Source organism: Fopius arisanus, unplaced genomic scaffold (assembly GCF_000806365.1).
Source record: "Fopius arisanus strain USDA-PBARC FA_bdor unplaced genomic scaffold, ASM80636v1 scaffold00282, whole genome shotgun sequence".
Classification (NCBI taxonomy): Eukaryota; Metazoa; Arthropoda; class Insecta; order Hymenoptera; family Braconidae; genus Fopius; species Fopius arisanus.
The window spans coordinates 39,189-53,908 of record NW_011888021.1 but is presented as its reverse complement, the minus strand read 5'-3'; the positions used below and the strand labels follow the sequence as shown (position 1 = coordinate 53,908).

The 14,720-nt window shown below is 34.5% G+C and overlaps 2 protein-coding genes across 2 annotated transcripts; one reads left to right on the top strand and one right to left on the bottom strand.

Moving 5' to 3' along the window:
• Positions 1-6,925: 6,925 nt before the first annotated feature.
• LOC105272789 (uncharacterized) lies at positions 6,926-12,348 on the bottom strand. Its single transcript, XM_011315015.1, has 6 exons — positions 12,319-12,348; positions 11,976-12,117; positions 11,720-11,903; positions 10,612-10,816; positions 7,204-7,288; positions 6,926-7,050 (listed from the first exon to the last, which is right to left on the bottom strand). The coding sequence occupies exons 2-5, from the start codon at positions 12,104-12,106 to the stop codon at positions 7,260-7,262; spliced, it is 549 nt and encodes a 182-aa protein (XP_011313317.1). The 5' UTR covers positions 12,107-12,117; positions 12,319-12,348; the 3' UTR covers positions 6,926-7,050; positions 7,204-7,259.
• Positions 12,349-12,522: 174 nt separating this feature from the next.
• Positions 12,523-14,127, top strand: LOC105272788 (uncharacterized). The gene is made up of 4 exons (XM_011315014.1): positions 12,523-12,687; positions 12,810-12,930; positions 13,011-13,173; positions 13,788-14,127. Exons 2-4 carry the CDS (start codon positions 12,872-12,874, stop codon positions 13,929-13,931), a joined length of 366 nt encoding a protein of 121 aa, XP_011313316.1. The 5' UTR covers positions 12,523-12,687; positions 12,810-12,871; the 3' UTR covers positions 13,932-14,127.
• Positions 14,128-14,720: the final 593 nt, after the last annotated feature.

Below are 14,720 nucleotides of genomic sequence, written 5' to 3'. Positions count from 1 at the left end.
AAGTCCGATCAGAACTTGATTTGGTTTCAGTGCGGTTCGCTTGATCAGGTAAGATCTGATCAGAACCTGACCAAGGTTTGATCCAACATTTCGGATCCCAAAAACTACAAGCGAATTTAGATCAAGTTCTGATCAGACAGGGCTGATAAGATGACACCTGATGAAAACTTGATCAAGTTTCGATCCAGTATATTGGATCCTATAAAGTACAAGTGACTTTACATCAAGTTCTGTTCAAACATGCCTGATCAGATGACATTTGATGAAATCTTGACCAAGTCTTGACCCAGCAAGTCAGATAAACATGATCTCACTCTGAGATCAAGCTGCCTCTACTCAATTTGTTCTCCTGTCAATTCAATTCACTTGATTTTCAATTGAATGGCTCGATCAAAAAGAATAACAAAGTTCAGATCCGATTCATCAGATATTCATTTGATCTATCCTTTTCTGAGAATCCATTTTTTTCTAGCAATTGTTAATCTGTTGACGAAACATTTTTATTCAAATGTATAGGAAGCAAGGGAAATATACAGGTTATCCCGGAAGTACATGCTAATCCTTTACCCGCATGTACAGGGGGTGATTCTGAGCACACATAGCCCGCTGCCTGGAAGGGGCGTCGCTCATGCATGTGTTGGAGCCACACGGACGTACTGCCGTTTAACGCCGCAGCGTCATTGGCTCTCCTATTTACCCCAATATCTCCGGGAGGGTGCTTCTGATCCAAAAGTGGAAAAGGACTTCTCGGCTCAGAATCACCCCCTGTACATGCTGGTAAAGGATTATCATATACTTCTGGGACACACTGTATATAGTGAAGTTTCAAACATAAGAGCGCATTATCTTGAGTCTAAAAAATCATTCAACTTGCATCTGTTCATTAGTGTTACGATTATTATAATTATCTTTTAATAATGAAATAAAATTTGAACCAAATATTTTTTCTCGCTCAGAATGTACATGCAATAATGTTAAAGTCATCAAATGCCCCCTTACAGATTGTGTAGGTAAAAAGAATCTACTCAACAACAACAGTGCGGTAGTCTAGTGGTTAGGGCGTTTAGTAATCGCAGCTTCCTCGGTTCGATCCCCAACATCGTCAAAAATAATAGGGCTTTTTCATCGCAAATTACAGTCGGGTTCCATTAAGAGCGGTCAGATAGAATAAAAAAATTAATTATCTTTTATTTTAAGCGAGTTATGGTTCATATTTATTATTGTTTTCGATATTCCAGTCATCTAATTTAGATACATTTGGCTTGATCAAATCCGGAACCGTTAAACCGGATCAGAAAAGTTTGATCAAGTCTTGATTTAAATTTGCGTTGCATGTCTGATCAGAATTTGATACAGTTACCGTGTCACTTCCGGACCAATCATCAAGTATGACTTGATCCAGTCTTGACTAGAACTTGACCAAAATTTCCACTCGGAGTCTTAATTATCACAAGTACGTATCCGAGCCGTGGCCACCGGAGGAAGAGATCCGAATTCATTTCGTCATTCACCTTGAGGTCATTGTGTGATTGATGACTCATCATTTTGGTCCATACAATAATCCGCCTGTTCTATTTTTATTTTATTACGTATCTCGAATTTTGTTGTGTTTTTGAGTAACACGTCAATAGAAATTCCCCTAACGTCAGTCTCAAAACTCACAAATGGGAAATTATTAACGAACCGAAGCCACCATGACTAAAGTAATATCACGTAATTGCTGGCCAATCAGGAGGCCCAGCCCTTATTTCGTCAACGGAGTTGCGCCGGAATATTGATTTTCCGATGGGACTACGTCCAACAAGTGTCCAGCGTGTCGAGACACGTTACTCTCGTTACGGTCGACGAACTCTCGTTACGACCGATGAACCTCCCGTATCAAAATAAGATCATTAAATTTACAGAATTCCAGGTGAACTAGAAAATATTGTCTATGTTACTGTATCTTTGAGTATTATGTATAGGCTCGCGCCATTCTGTGATTAAGATGTGTTGACAAATTAACGGTGTCAATAATTGTCTATCGCCTCACACCACGCCAGGAGAGACCATTCCAGGAAAGCACTGTAAGTAGCCCTCCGCCCTTGTCTTACTCTCTCTCTTTCTCTAGCTTTCTACAGGGTCTCCAAAGTTGAGTCCACCCGTTATAACAAATCTCGTGTTCTAGTCTTCAATTCATTGCCATTAAGGAAGTTGTCAATCTTCGTAAAATTGACTGGCACTCAACTTTTCATAAGTAATTAAATTGCCTTGAGCCCCGACAGCTCCTGACCCAGGCCGCGTCGGGTGAAATCTTTGTCAATTCCTCTATTTTAAATATTACTAGCACTTTAACGCGCGCTTCGCGCGCTCTGCACGTAGTTTTTTGCACAATTTCATCGATGATAATATGAACATTTTAATTATGCAGTCATTTGTATAGTGAAATAATAGTTGGAACCACTCGCCACTTGGGTGTTCACAAATCCACCAGAACTTAATAATGTTTCGCGCCCCCTAACGAACGCAAAAAATAAAAATTTTAATCGGAAAAAACGTCCAAAACCTCTTCGCTGATGGTAATACCCATGCCTGGGATAGACTATTGAAGCGGCCATAAGACTGTGAACAACCAGCCCAAAACAGACGGAGCCATTAAACCTTTCTAACTGAATACTCTATCTATTGCGATCGGCAATAGGGTGAATTGCGTGAACAATTTTGTTAAAAAAATTTGAATTTTTGGCATTGGACAGTTTTCATGATGAATTCCGAAGTCGAAGTTAGTTTTTTCTGCATATTAAATATATTTGTTCTTTAATATATGATGAAATCAACTGCCGTAAGATTGTGGACATCAGCCCAACACAGCCTTTAACTAATTACAAACTTTAACTAATTACACAAACTTTAACTAATTAACTATGATGTAATCAAAAAAATGAAACATAACCTTTCAATTTATTTCACAGCCTTCTTCGGAAATTGATTTTCCCCATTCTTCTACGGCAATGTTCTCAAACATACGTCACTGGGATAATTCATGGTTAGGCGTAATTACTGTTCTTTATTCTCACAATGCATTTGCGTATTTTTATAGCCGATGTTTTTTTTGGTATATTCTTTTGTTATAGTGAAGTTGTGGCTTACATATCTCAAGTCGCTGGAATGACAGTTATTTCGGGAAATTCTTCCAAACAATTTTATAAATTTATAGTCAATAATAATGATGGTCAAGTAATCTCAGTAATTGCATGGAATGAAGAAGCGATTCGTGTGCAAAATTTTAAATTGCTGTGTAATCAGGTACGTTCAGTTTCGTTTTGACTACCAACTTAACTAACATACTTTATCATAACTTTCTAGATGAATATTGCACTTTTATTAATAGGTGATCCATCTCGATGGAGTGAAAGTTCGAGGTGTACCCCCTCAATATAGATCTGGTACACAATCTTATGAATTCTGTATCCAATCGAATACTATCATTTCTATTTTGGGAATCAGGAAAGTGCACACAGAGGCCATAAATAAGACACATTGTCCATCAGTGGAGTTGAAAAATCTGAGCACAACTCTGGCTTGTTAGTAAGTTAAATAATGTTTCATAATTGACGAGTAGCTTCATATACTTTATACATTGCGACGTAATTTTCGAAGGTTCACGGAACCCTTCGTCCATCAGCCCGCCCTCTGGCACCAAATCACCCCGAAAAAAAAAATCAGAAAAATCAGTTAGGCGCCAGGTAAATTTTTAACGGAATGACCGCCGTATCGAAATCCTTCTCCGCTCTCAGCCTCAATTGCTCCAATAGCTCAACACGTAGAGATTTAGAAAATCGGAAGCTGAAAGGGAATGCAACTGGGATCTTCAGCAAAAAAAAAATAAATAAAATAAAAATTGTCGGGGAGAACAATGTTTAATAAATAAAAATCAGTCTCGATACATAAAAAAGAAATATATAAAATAAAATCCCCTTAAATCGTCCACTCGTTACTGTGCACTCTATGTAATTTTAAATTGGTCACTATCGTCAAATTATTATTAAATGAAGATTTTCTGATGGCTAATCAATAAAAAAAAATAAATAAATAATAGTAAAACAGCCACATAAGTCAAAATAAATATTAAAGTATTGAAAAACAACTGAGTCACAAAACTCAATTGTCACTAGTCAGAAAAGTCAAGAAAATCTTATCAGAAATATTTTATCAAAAATCGTCAAGTAAGTTCAATGACTCGAAACAGTAACGTGAAAATCGATCGGTCTACGTGACCTCGGACAAGCAAAACTATACAAAATAAATACAATATAAGAGACAAATGTTCGAGAAGTCACGAGACCTTGAAATTAACTGAAATTAAAATAAAATTCAACGGCGAGAGTCACTGAATTTCGCGACACAACTCTATCATACAAAGTCGCGAAACTCAAAAAAAAAAATAGTAATTGATCAAAATTAACAAAATGAAATCCACTAATAAATATAAATGAGAGAGAGAGTCAAAATTCGCTGAAGAGAGTGGTCAGAGATTCACTAATAGAATAATCAGCTAATAGTCCTAAAGGACACGGGTGTACGCAACACCAAATAATTAACCTGAATCTCTGCCCACTAAAAAATTATATAAATCACAATAAAATAATTAGGCCACCAAGCTCACCCACGACTTCCAAAATCTCCTCAAAGTTCTCACAATCCTTGATAAATGATGAACTTGTAATGGCGTCCTTAGTTCCGATTTATTACGATAGCGTCCTTTGATCTCAGAATTATTAATTAGATCCGCTCACTATCTCCACCACATGGGAAGTGATTTTTCGAGACACGTGAAAATTTGCAACAGGTGGGTAACGCTACGGCATCATGAACTAGGTGGGGATAATCTATTTATCCACCAGTCCCAAGTATTCGGGCATGCGCGACACAAACATTATATTCAAAACGCATACGCTATTAAATTTCGCGATGCTTCACAATCATTAATTGGGTTGAATTAGCGAGAATAAATTCTCAGCGCATCCCTAAAATTACAACATTATTCGTGCGTTAATTACTACCCATGAGAGAATAGTAACTCTCCTGATTAACTTATTCCTATTTTTCCATTAATTGCGAAATCTCGTGCTCTGGTGATACGTCACTTCCGTGGTAATTGATAGCTGGATTGTGGCTCCATTATCGGCCACATCGAAAATCCAGTTATCATCAGAAATTAGGAGTTCGATGACATCTCTCGGCGTCCAGGGATCCTCGTCGATGTCCTCAGAATGGACCGCGGTGGCGCATAATTCAAAATAAAACAAAATACAATCAAACGTATGTTCTCCTCTCTTCTCAAAACTTTCGCCATTGAAGGTGACTTCCCGTCTGGTGGAAGTCTCTAAAATCGCGAAACGGTCGAGAACCAGTAACTGGTAAAATACCACGGTACAACATATATACTCAATTCATAATATTATTCAATTCAGAAACAGAAGGTTGGATCAAGAAGAATTTCACGATCATACTGAATCCCTTCAGTAACAATCCCGACCGTTTTTATGGCTTCATAACTGATGGAGAGTACAAAGTTGAAGTAAGACTGAATAATTTTGATAAAGACCATACATTTGAAAGAGGTCAACGAATTGAATTGACTGGTTCCCTGCAAAAAAACCGTGAGTACGAATACAGATAATAAATGATAAGGAAAATAACCATTTTGTTTCTTTCTTTGTTAGAAAATGAAATATATTTCATGGTGGAATCGATGACAGATATTAAAGCTCTCGACGTTCGTGCTCTTCCTCTAATCAAAATCCTTGCCACTTCAAAGGATATTGAGAGTGTCTGACCAAATGAAAATATCAACTCTACTAAAATAATACCTGTTCAATGTTTTTTAATTAATAAAATAAAGTTTTACATTTCTAGTCATCTTTATTATTCTTGAGACAATTCATTTTTTTCTTTTAGATTATTATAATTCTTTAGTAAAATCCTTTTTTTTTATAAAAAAAACCATAGACTGCAAAGTGTCATGGCGGTGAGTGAAGGATACGCTCTTATGGAAACGTTCTAAAAGAGGGGTACGCATATGTCACGGTAGATGGCAGTATAAAAAATGGCCCATCAATCTCTCATAAAAATCCCCGCCAAATTCAAAAGCGAGTTTCTAGGCTAAACTAAGAAACATATTCTATGTATTCATACATTAATACAGTATATGAATACATAATTTTTATACATATGTTAATTAATGATTAATTGAATCGGAAATTATTTGTCAGTGACAAGAGGTGTGCGGCGTTGACTAATCGTTCACGCGTATGACAAAACGAAGCGCCACCACGTCGTCTTGGCGAACTTTCAAGCATTTCAAATGAATGTGCCTGCGGAGCAAATTTCGTTTTTTTAAATATAATTGTTCTAATGACAGATATTCGGGGTTGAGAAGTGTTAACAATTTCAAAAAAATTCAAATTTTCAATTAGAATATATATATTACGGATCGTTGACGCGTAAGACGAAACCGAAGCGCCACCACGTCGGCATGGCGTACTCTTGAACATTCCAAAGAAAAGTGTGCGCGGAGCGAATTTTGCTTTTTTTTAACACCATTATTATATTCGAGAGATATTGAGCGTTAAAGATTATTAAGACTGTTGTTGAAAATTGATAATTGTTTGCAATATAAAAATGTCCTTTCTCCTTCTTATATTACAATCCAGGAAATTCATGTTATGGATGAAAACAAATTGTTAAAATTTTAGTTAAAGTTTTGGAAACATTTCATTAAAAAACGGTTATTTGTATCATTTTATTTATTTAAATCAATTCACATGAATATTTAATAATGCATGAACACAGTTGATAAACAATAAAATTTGAATGAAAAAAATTAAGATGGGTGAGACAGAAATGCAAATTCTTCATGGAAAATTTATTCATTGAGTTTTACTTTTTTTGTTGAATTCTGCACCACAACGTACCTCCAGCAGCCAATTAGTTGACTGAAATCCATGACTTCATCGCTTGCAACGGTGATGTCATTAATGCTGTTAACAGCCAAATAAACTGGTTTAGCTGTAAAAAAAATTTCATTTATTATTTATATAAAAGACCCGCAACAATAATATTAACTGCAAATTAAAGATCATATTCAATAGCGTATGCCGTACTTAAACAAATTTGAAAGAAGTGGGACAAGAAACTACGAAAAAAAAGTTCAATATTTACCATTTCTTCTGAGAACTCCCAATACTTGAACATGTTGGCCTTTTTGAAAATTTGTGTCAACGTGGAGGCGGAGTCTCGTTTGAACCTTCGAAAAGAGCAGACGTGTTTATACACAGTGCGTTCCCGGAGAGGTAATCGAATGCCGATTAGTCGGTATTCTCTTAGTTCATTCAACGAGTTCATATACGATTTGAGTGTGCTTAATGCAATAGGTGAAAAAGCGTATTAAAAAAAAAAAAAAAAAAAAACAACAACAACAAAACCCCCTCGAGGGTAAACTGGTGTAGTCCGTTAAATTTTTGGAAGCAAAGATTTACGGGGGCAACACGGCCGCACCACCAAAGTCACCAAATTCCCAAAGGCAAAGTTATAGTAGTGCTACAAAGTCAAGACCAACGCGGGAAGATGCTATGGTAATGGATTATCTTCAAGACAGCAAACTCGAAGAATACATGTGGGCTCTAAAGGACATCTTGAAGGATGAGAAGAAAATGCGGTATATATCGCGCATCTCAGGTAACCGAATTTGTTGTTACCTACAGAATAAGGAACAAGTAGCCGATCTTCTTCACACTAGTGGGTCTATAAAAATTAGAGAGAAAACTACACAGATCAGAGCCCTAGTAGCCCAGAGCAGAAAAGTCATCATCTCCAATGCTCGTCCAGAAATTCCAGATCGTGCTATGGAAGAAGTTTTGGCGAAAGCCTCAGTGCGTTGTAGGTCCGGGATAACTGAACTCAAAGCTAGTGCGACCAATAGCATTTTCTCACATATCGGTAGTTTTCGTAGACAAGTTTTTATCGACCCAGAAGACATCGAAAAAGTCCCAAGCCTGGCTGCCATTGAATTTGAAGGCACCAAATACCATGTGTATTTCTCTTCTAAGAAAATCTCTTGTTTTACCTGTGGGGGAGAGGGGCACATTGCCACAAATTGCCAGGAAAATATTGACAATGGCTCACAGAATATTCCAAACAATACACCAATAGAAGTAGACAACAACCCGACTAACACCAGCAATGCCGACAGCAACAAGGATTTACATCTCCCTCTTGTTGATTTCGCAGCACCTCTCGCCCCGGTTAACATGAATAGTAAGGCCATGACCTATTCCCAATCTCCAGATAAATCGATGGAAATCATGAACGAAACTGTTAGTAAACCAAATACAAAACGAGCACTCTCTAGCACAACAGGGGAGGGGGGAGAGAGCGCTGCTTCCCTAGAAGATAACAGGTGGGCTCTCCCAGCAGAAGATCTATCCTCGGATTGCGGATCTGAATCGAGTCACCAACCAAAATCCGAGAAGGCCAAGAAGCCAACACCAAAAAAGAAGAAGATCGATAGTTGGGAAGAGACAGATAAATACATGAAAGAATCAGGTAAACAATATCCCTTAAGTAGTAAGGAAACTGAGAGGCCTCCTTGAGGCCTTCAGGGGAATACCAATCGAGGTGGGAACTGCATTGGAATATTCTGAAAATGTAACAGGAATAATAGAAATGTTAAACGATATCCACCCAACACTACCAAGCTCAGGAATAACGAATAGATGCACAAGACTCCTTAAAAAACTCAAGGAATATAAAGACTCTAACAAGGACAAGAAGGAGACAAACGAGGAGAAGTTGGGCGGAGGGTCAGTTGACCCCGATCTAACAATAGATTCTCAATAAGAGAATCGTGCTCAATATTAAATCCTCTTTCTGCTTGTTTCTGTCATATACAATCACAACATGCATTATTTATTCTCAAAAACTCTCTCCAAATACATCTTCACTGAACTAAACGCTATGAACGATCAGAATAACCCTCAGAATATAACCAAGGACCTCAGAATACTAGTATGGAACGTCAGATCTTTACGAAGAATTAAGGAAGAGATTCCAAAACTACTAGAAAATCTAGATATATTCATTTGTTTCGAGACACGCTTGGATCCGGCGACAGTTCCAGCAGGTCAATTCACATTCCCGGGCTTCGTCACATATCGAAACGACAGAAATTACTCTGGAGGAGGGACGGCAATTTTTGTTAGAAAAAATTTGGCTTATTTGGAAATAAATAACTTAAATATTCCAGATGTCAGAATTGAAATGTGCGCCTTGAAGTTTAACAACGTCCAGCTAGAGTTCACACTATTCACTTGTTATCGTATATCGGTCGCCGGGATTCAGTCTCTCTCAGGACAAATGGGATGAGCTACTATCCAATTTGGATGATCATGCTAATGTATTATTGATGGGAGATTTCAACTCCCACCACACAAGTTGGAACTGTCGTCGAACGGACGCAAATGGCGTAAGATTCTTAGAAACAATTACAAAAAAAGATCTATACATTCACAATACTGATTCATTCTCACCTCGATGCAAACTCGTTATCCGAATCGAATATCGATCTTTTACTATCAAACGTTGTAATAGCAGACAAAATAAATTACAGAATGGGTGATGAGCTGATGGGATCGGATCACTTTCCTCTCTACATTAATCTGCAGGTAGAGAGGAACTATTATCGGAAGAAAACGTTCAAGTTGTATACGGTAAAGACAGACTGGGAAAAATTTTCACAATATCTTGAAAATAAATACGAAAGATTTCTCGACTTTGAATTTAATAATGCCTCGCCAGTGGATAGATACACCTTTTATATCAAAATCATCGAAGAAGGTATCCAGAATTCCACTCCGAATAAGCAAAGACGTAACAACTAGAAAGCCAAGGATGTACCGAACAGCGAAGAAAAAAAGAAGAAAGAAAGAGGCAAACAAATTCGACGGATATCAAATCCACTAGGATGGTGGGACGCTGATTGCGACAAAATCAAACGGAAGAGAAGGGCAGTTTTCAAAAAATGGAAATTCTCAAAAAATCCGAACGATCAACGTGGAGGCCACAATCTGGATTTCTAGTTTGTGCCATCCATCGGCGATCGAACCGCAAATAAAATTCGAGCCATTTGCAAGATTTTGCTTTACAACTGCAAAGTTGGAGTTGATAAATCGTTGGACTTCTGAAAATAAAAAAAATAATAATGCGTTCAACTTTGTTTTCTATTCTTAAAAAACTCTCGCGAAGATAGTAAGTAATTCTATTAGTTTTCTTGTTTTTCCAATTTTGTTGAAAAAAAATTGGAAAGTTGGCTCGTTCTATAGAATTTTTTTCACAGAGATGTTTTTTTCATTTTTTGCCATAAATAGAAAAAAAATTAGAAGAGAATGAAAAAAAAGTGTTGAAAATTTATGCCGAGAAATTTCCATAGAAATTATTTTAATAGAAGGAATTGTACAGAAAAAGAGAATTAAATAAGATTTTCCTATAAAATATTTTTACCGAAATTTTAGTAAAGTTTTGGCATTCGTGAAAATATGATATGAATAATAATGTGATGGTTAAAATACTTACTGATAATTCCAGTGTGCTGTGGAATTGCATCGAATTTTTTCACGAATGGGATTTCTGCTTCCATGTCACCGCATCTTCCATCACTTCCTTTTTCTTTTAAAATTGTTATTGTTGTGGCTGAATTGCCAAGTAATTGAATCGGCACGGTTCCTTTATTGAAATTGGTTTCAATAGGTTTAGCAGTCAGTGAATCAATATGAATAATCTGAAAAATAAAGGAAAAATATTGCATTATTAAATTTTTTTTCAAGTAAACAAAACATTTGTCGCGTTGCACAACAAAGTGCTTTGTAATCAGTTTTAGTGAAAATATTTTATGACAAAAGCATGCAAAAAGTTAAGCTTTTAATACTGAATTTTCTATTAAGGTAGCTCTACCCTCAGGTCGGTATTTTACCGACCGGATACAGTACTTTTGAATATTTTCAATTGCCAAATTTTCCAACTGATTGCATGAGTAAAATTCCAAAAAATTCATGTATAGTCAATATTATCTAAATTAAATTTCGGAAAATATGAATATTTTTTTAAACATTTTCTTGTTATAAACATATAATAGAACTTATTTTCCAAACGGTGGATTATTATTTTTTACGAAGTGTCAAAACATTCCGTGATTTTTATACGTCTAATGATCAAAAATTCAGATTTTAATCTTTAACTACAACGAAAAATGTTGATTTTCGCATAAGACACTGTGTTAAGTTCTGATTTTTGAAATTTTTTTTTTGAAAAACAGAAACGATAATTAAATTGAGGAAAAAATTATGATTCAAAATGTGATAGAACTTCCTAAAAAGTTTATGTAGTTTTGGATAATCTTTCAATTTATTAAAAGGATGGGGCTACTTTACGATATTTCCTCTTGGTTTTCTTTACCATAAATACTTTAATTTATTTTTTAAATCTTTTTTCACTCTTTTTTTCATTTTTTAAAATGTGAAAAAAACACTTGTCTCTGTTGAGCTATTTTTAAAGATAATGACTCAATCGAAAAATTCTGTAACAGAACAAAGTTTTATTGACTTTTTCCTATGAAATATTTTCAATCGCTCATTAAATTCGAATTTGTTAAATTTTTCTGTAATTTTTTTACGTTTTCACTTACATCTCCTGGTGATAGCTGTACACTGCTAAGACGTTTAGCATCATTCTCCCAAGCCAGAAACTGGACAGTAGTTGAATGATCTTTAGCATGCATTTTAAATTGATAACGCCCAATATCTTTATTCTTCTTGTGTGAGTGGATCAGCTTGTATCCATCAATGCATGATACCGTAACGACCAATTCACTGCAATAATATATAGCTATTGTCACTTTAATCCCTAATTCACTCAATCATTGCTAATTGGATAACAATTACATCGATTTCTCATTAGACTTGATTTCCTTAATACGTTCTGATGGTGTCATCAAGGACTCAAAGTCATCTTCTGACTGATGCATTTTCTCAGTATCTTTCATTTTTTTTGTTTGTTGGTTTGTTTCCTTCATATTTGCTTCTTCTAGACAGAATTAAAATATATATACGTATAAGATATTTACACAGAAGAGTTTTGAATGAGGATATTCCAATGTACAATCTTTTAGTTGAATAAAATCAATTTAGTTAAGTTGATATCCACTCACTGTGTGTGCAATCCGCCAACGAAACTGCTTCCGAATGTCTTGTTTCGGAATAATTAATAATTGAATTCTGTACTCACCAATATTTTCTTATTATTCTCCGAAATTTTTTTATACGATAGCAGCTTTTTCGTTTTGCCACACTATTCTTTTACTAACGTAATATGTTTTTAAATAACAATTGATGAACGCGGGTTCAATAGTCAACATTTTTAAATATAATGTTGGACATTTTGTGTGGCCACTCAGCCATTACGTGACATCTGCCGTTTTCAGAATAAACGATAAGTTTATCAATATTTCTATCGATAAAACGATCACAAATCCCAAATATTTGAAAACTATATAAACTATATACAAATATACAATTGTAATAAATAGAAACGTTCCAATCCTATTCCTAACTAAACAATTTATTAATTTTGAGTTGATAATGTCTGAAGAGAAGTGTAAGTTAATTTATTATAAATAACTAAATTATATATATATAGATATTAAGAGAAGGATGAATAAATATTTTAAGATGGCTTTAACCTCAAAATTATGTGACAAGAAAATTGATTTTTTATAGTTGCATCAATTAAGAATAAACGCCTGAAGGACGTTTTCCGTGATCGGATTATTCCGTGATGGATGATCGATTATACTGTCACAAACATCCTAAAAAAAATTCAATTGAACGATAATACTGTGTAGGTTTTTATTTCTACATATTTTTCCATCACTATTGAGGTCTTTTTTTCCAAAATTGGAAATGTTTTTTTATTTGCAGTGAAATTATTGGCTGGGCAGAATCCTTGGGACCGCTGGAACAGACTGGTCTCCAAGAATTTGTTTTCCAGTGTATCTTAAAGAATGATGAGAATCAAAAAATCAAATTCATTGCATTTAATGACGACGCTCGACGACTCTACCCTTTCTTTCTTCAAGATTATGTAATTATGAATAACAGTTCATGAAATATTGAATGAAAAATTTTCGTAAACCTCCTAGGAAATTCATTTAGATGTATATTTAGAATTCGATGTTTTATGCCTTTTCAATGCAAAATGTTTGATTTTATAGTTTTTTTTTCTCAATTTGATAAAGAAGATGGTCAGTAGAAAAGAATTAAAAGTTTCATGCTGTTATGTAGAGAGGATTTCTTTGAATTCAATTGTGAATATGGCAAAGTGTAAATTAGTTGGTCGCAATTTTGAATATCATTCATATAGAAACTATTGATACTATGATAAATATTTTTTAAAATTAGATTCTTGCAATTTTCCAAAATTGCTAAATTTATTATATTATATTTTCCTTTCATATCCATTCATTAAAGAAAACAAGATAGGGAAAAAATTTATGTTCATGAATTTGTACCGAAAAAGTTTCGGAATCATGAACATACACAAAGTACTTACATACATGTTCATGAAGTTTTTTTTTTCTTGAATAATTTTTCATTAAATTTCTCAACTCAAAAAACTACACCAGAAAAAAAAATAGGATTTATGTTATAATCAAAATCTTTCACATGTTTTTATTTAATGATTTTTTATGTTTACAGGTCATGCATATTGATGGTGCTGTTGCCAAACTTAGAAATGATATAGAGGGGAAAGAGGAGGCGTTGTCTTTTGAGCTACAGGCTCAGTCCAACACGATTGATAATTGCCTTGGTTCCCAGGATGTCGTGTGGATAAACGCCTGAACTGATTGATTTTTTTTCGAAATTAAAAAATGACTCATCTTTTTTGAATCCCAAAATCCTTAACATATAGAAATTTCATGAACGGAGAATCATAAATATTATATTTAACATAGAAATATTTTTTCATGTTGTCGGTGAAAAATATTTCGAAATTTAGTGTACCAAAATTCAAATCACAGATAACTTTCCAAGAATAATCCATGCAAGTCCTAACTAATTAAGTTTCATTTCACTATTATTAAAATAATAACTCAATGCTTTTCAATTAATAAAATGAAGTTTTACATTTATTTTATTTCTGTCATCTTTATTATTCTTTACGAAATTCTTTCACTTCTTCTAAATTATATATATTAAACGATCGTTTGCCTCTAAGAAACCAAAGCGCCACCACATCATTATGGTGAACTCTCATGCATTCGAAATTAATGTGCACGCGGACCAAATTTTGATTTTTTAAATATCATTATTGTTCTATGGAGAGATATGCGACGTTGAAAAGTGTTGATCTTAAAAATTTAAAATTTCTTGCAATATAAAACTACGGAAATATCCATTATTTGTTTTGGTATTCTGGTAACATCTTTTTTCTACAACGGTTGAAATCTTTTTCCCAGAAAATGATATAGATGGAATTTCTAATATCAAGTTTCTAGATTATCCAGTAAAATAAATAGAACTTGCTCTTTCTATACCTACAACTTTTTCTATCAACACATTTTTTATAGAGATTTTTTTTTAATAAGAAAGTCTATATGCAGAAATTTCAATTGAAAATATTTAAAGGGA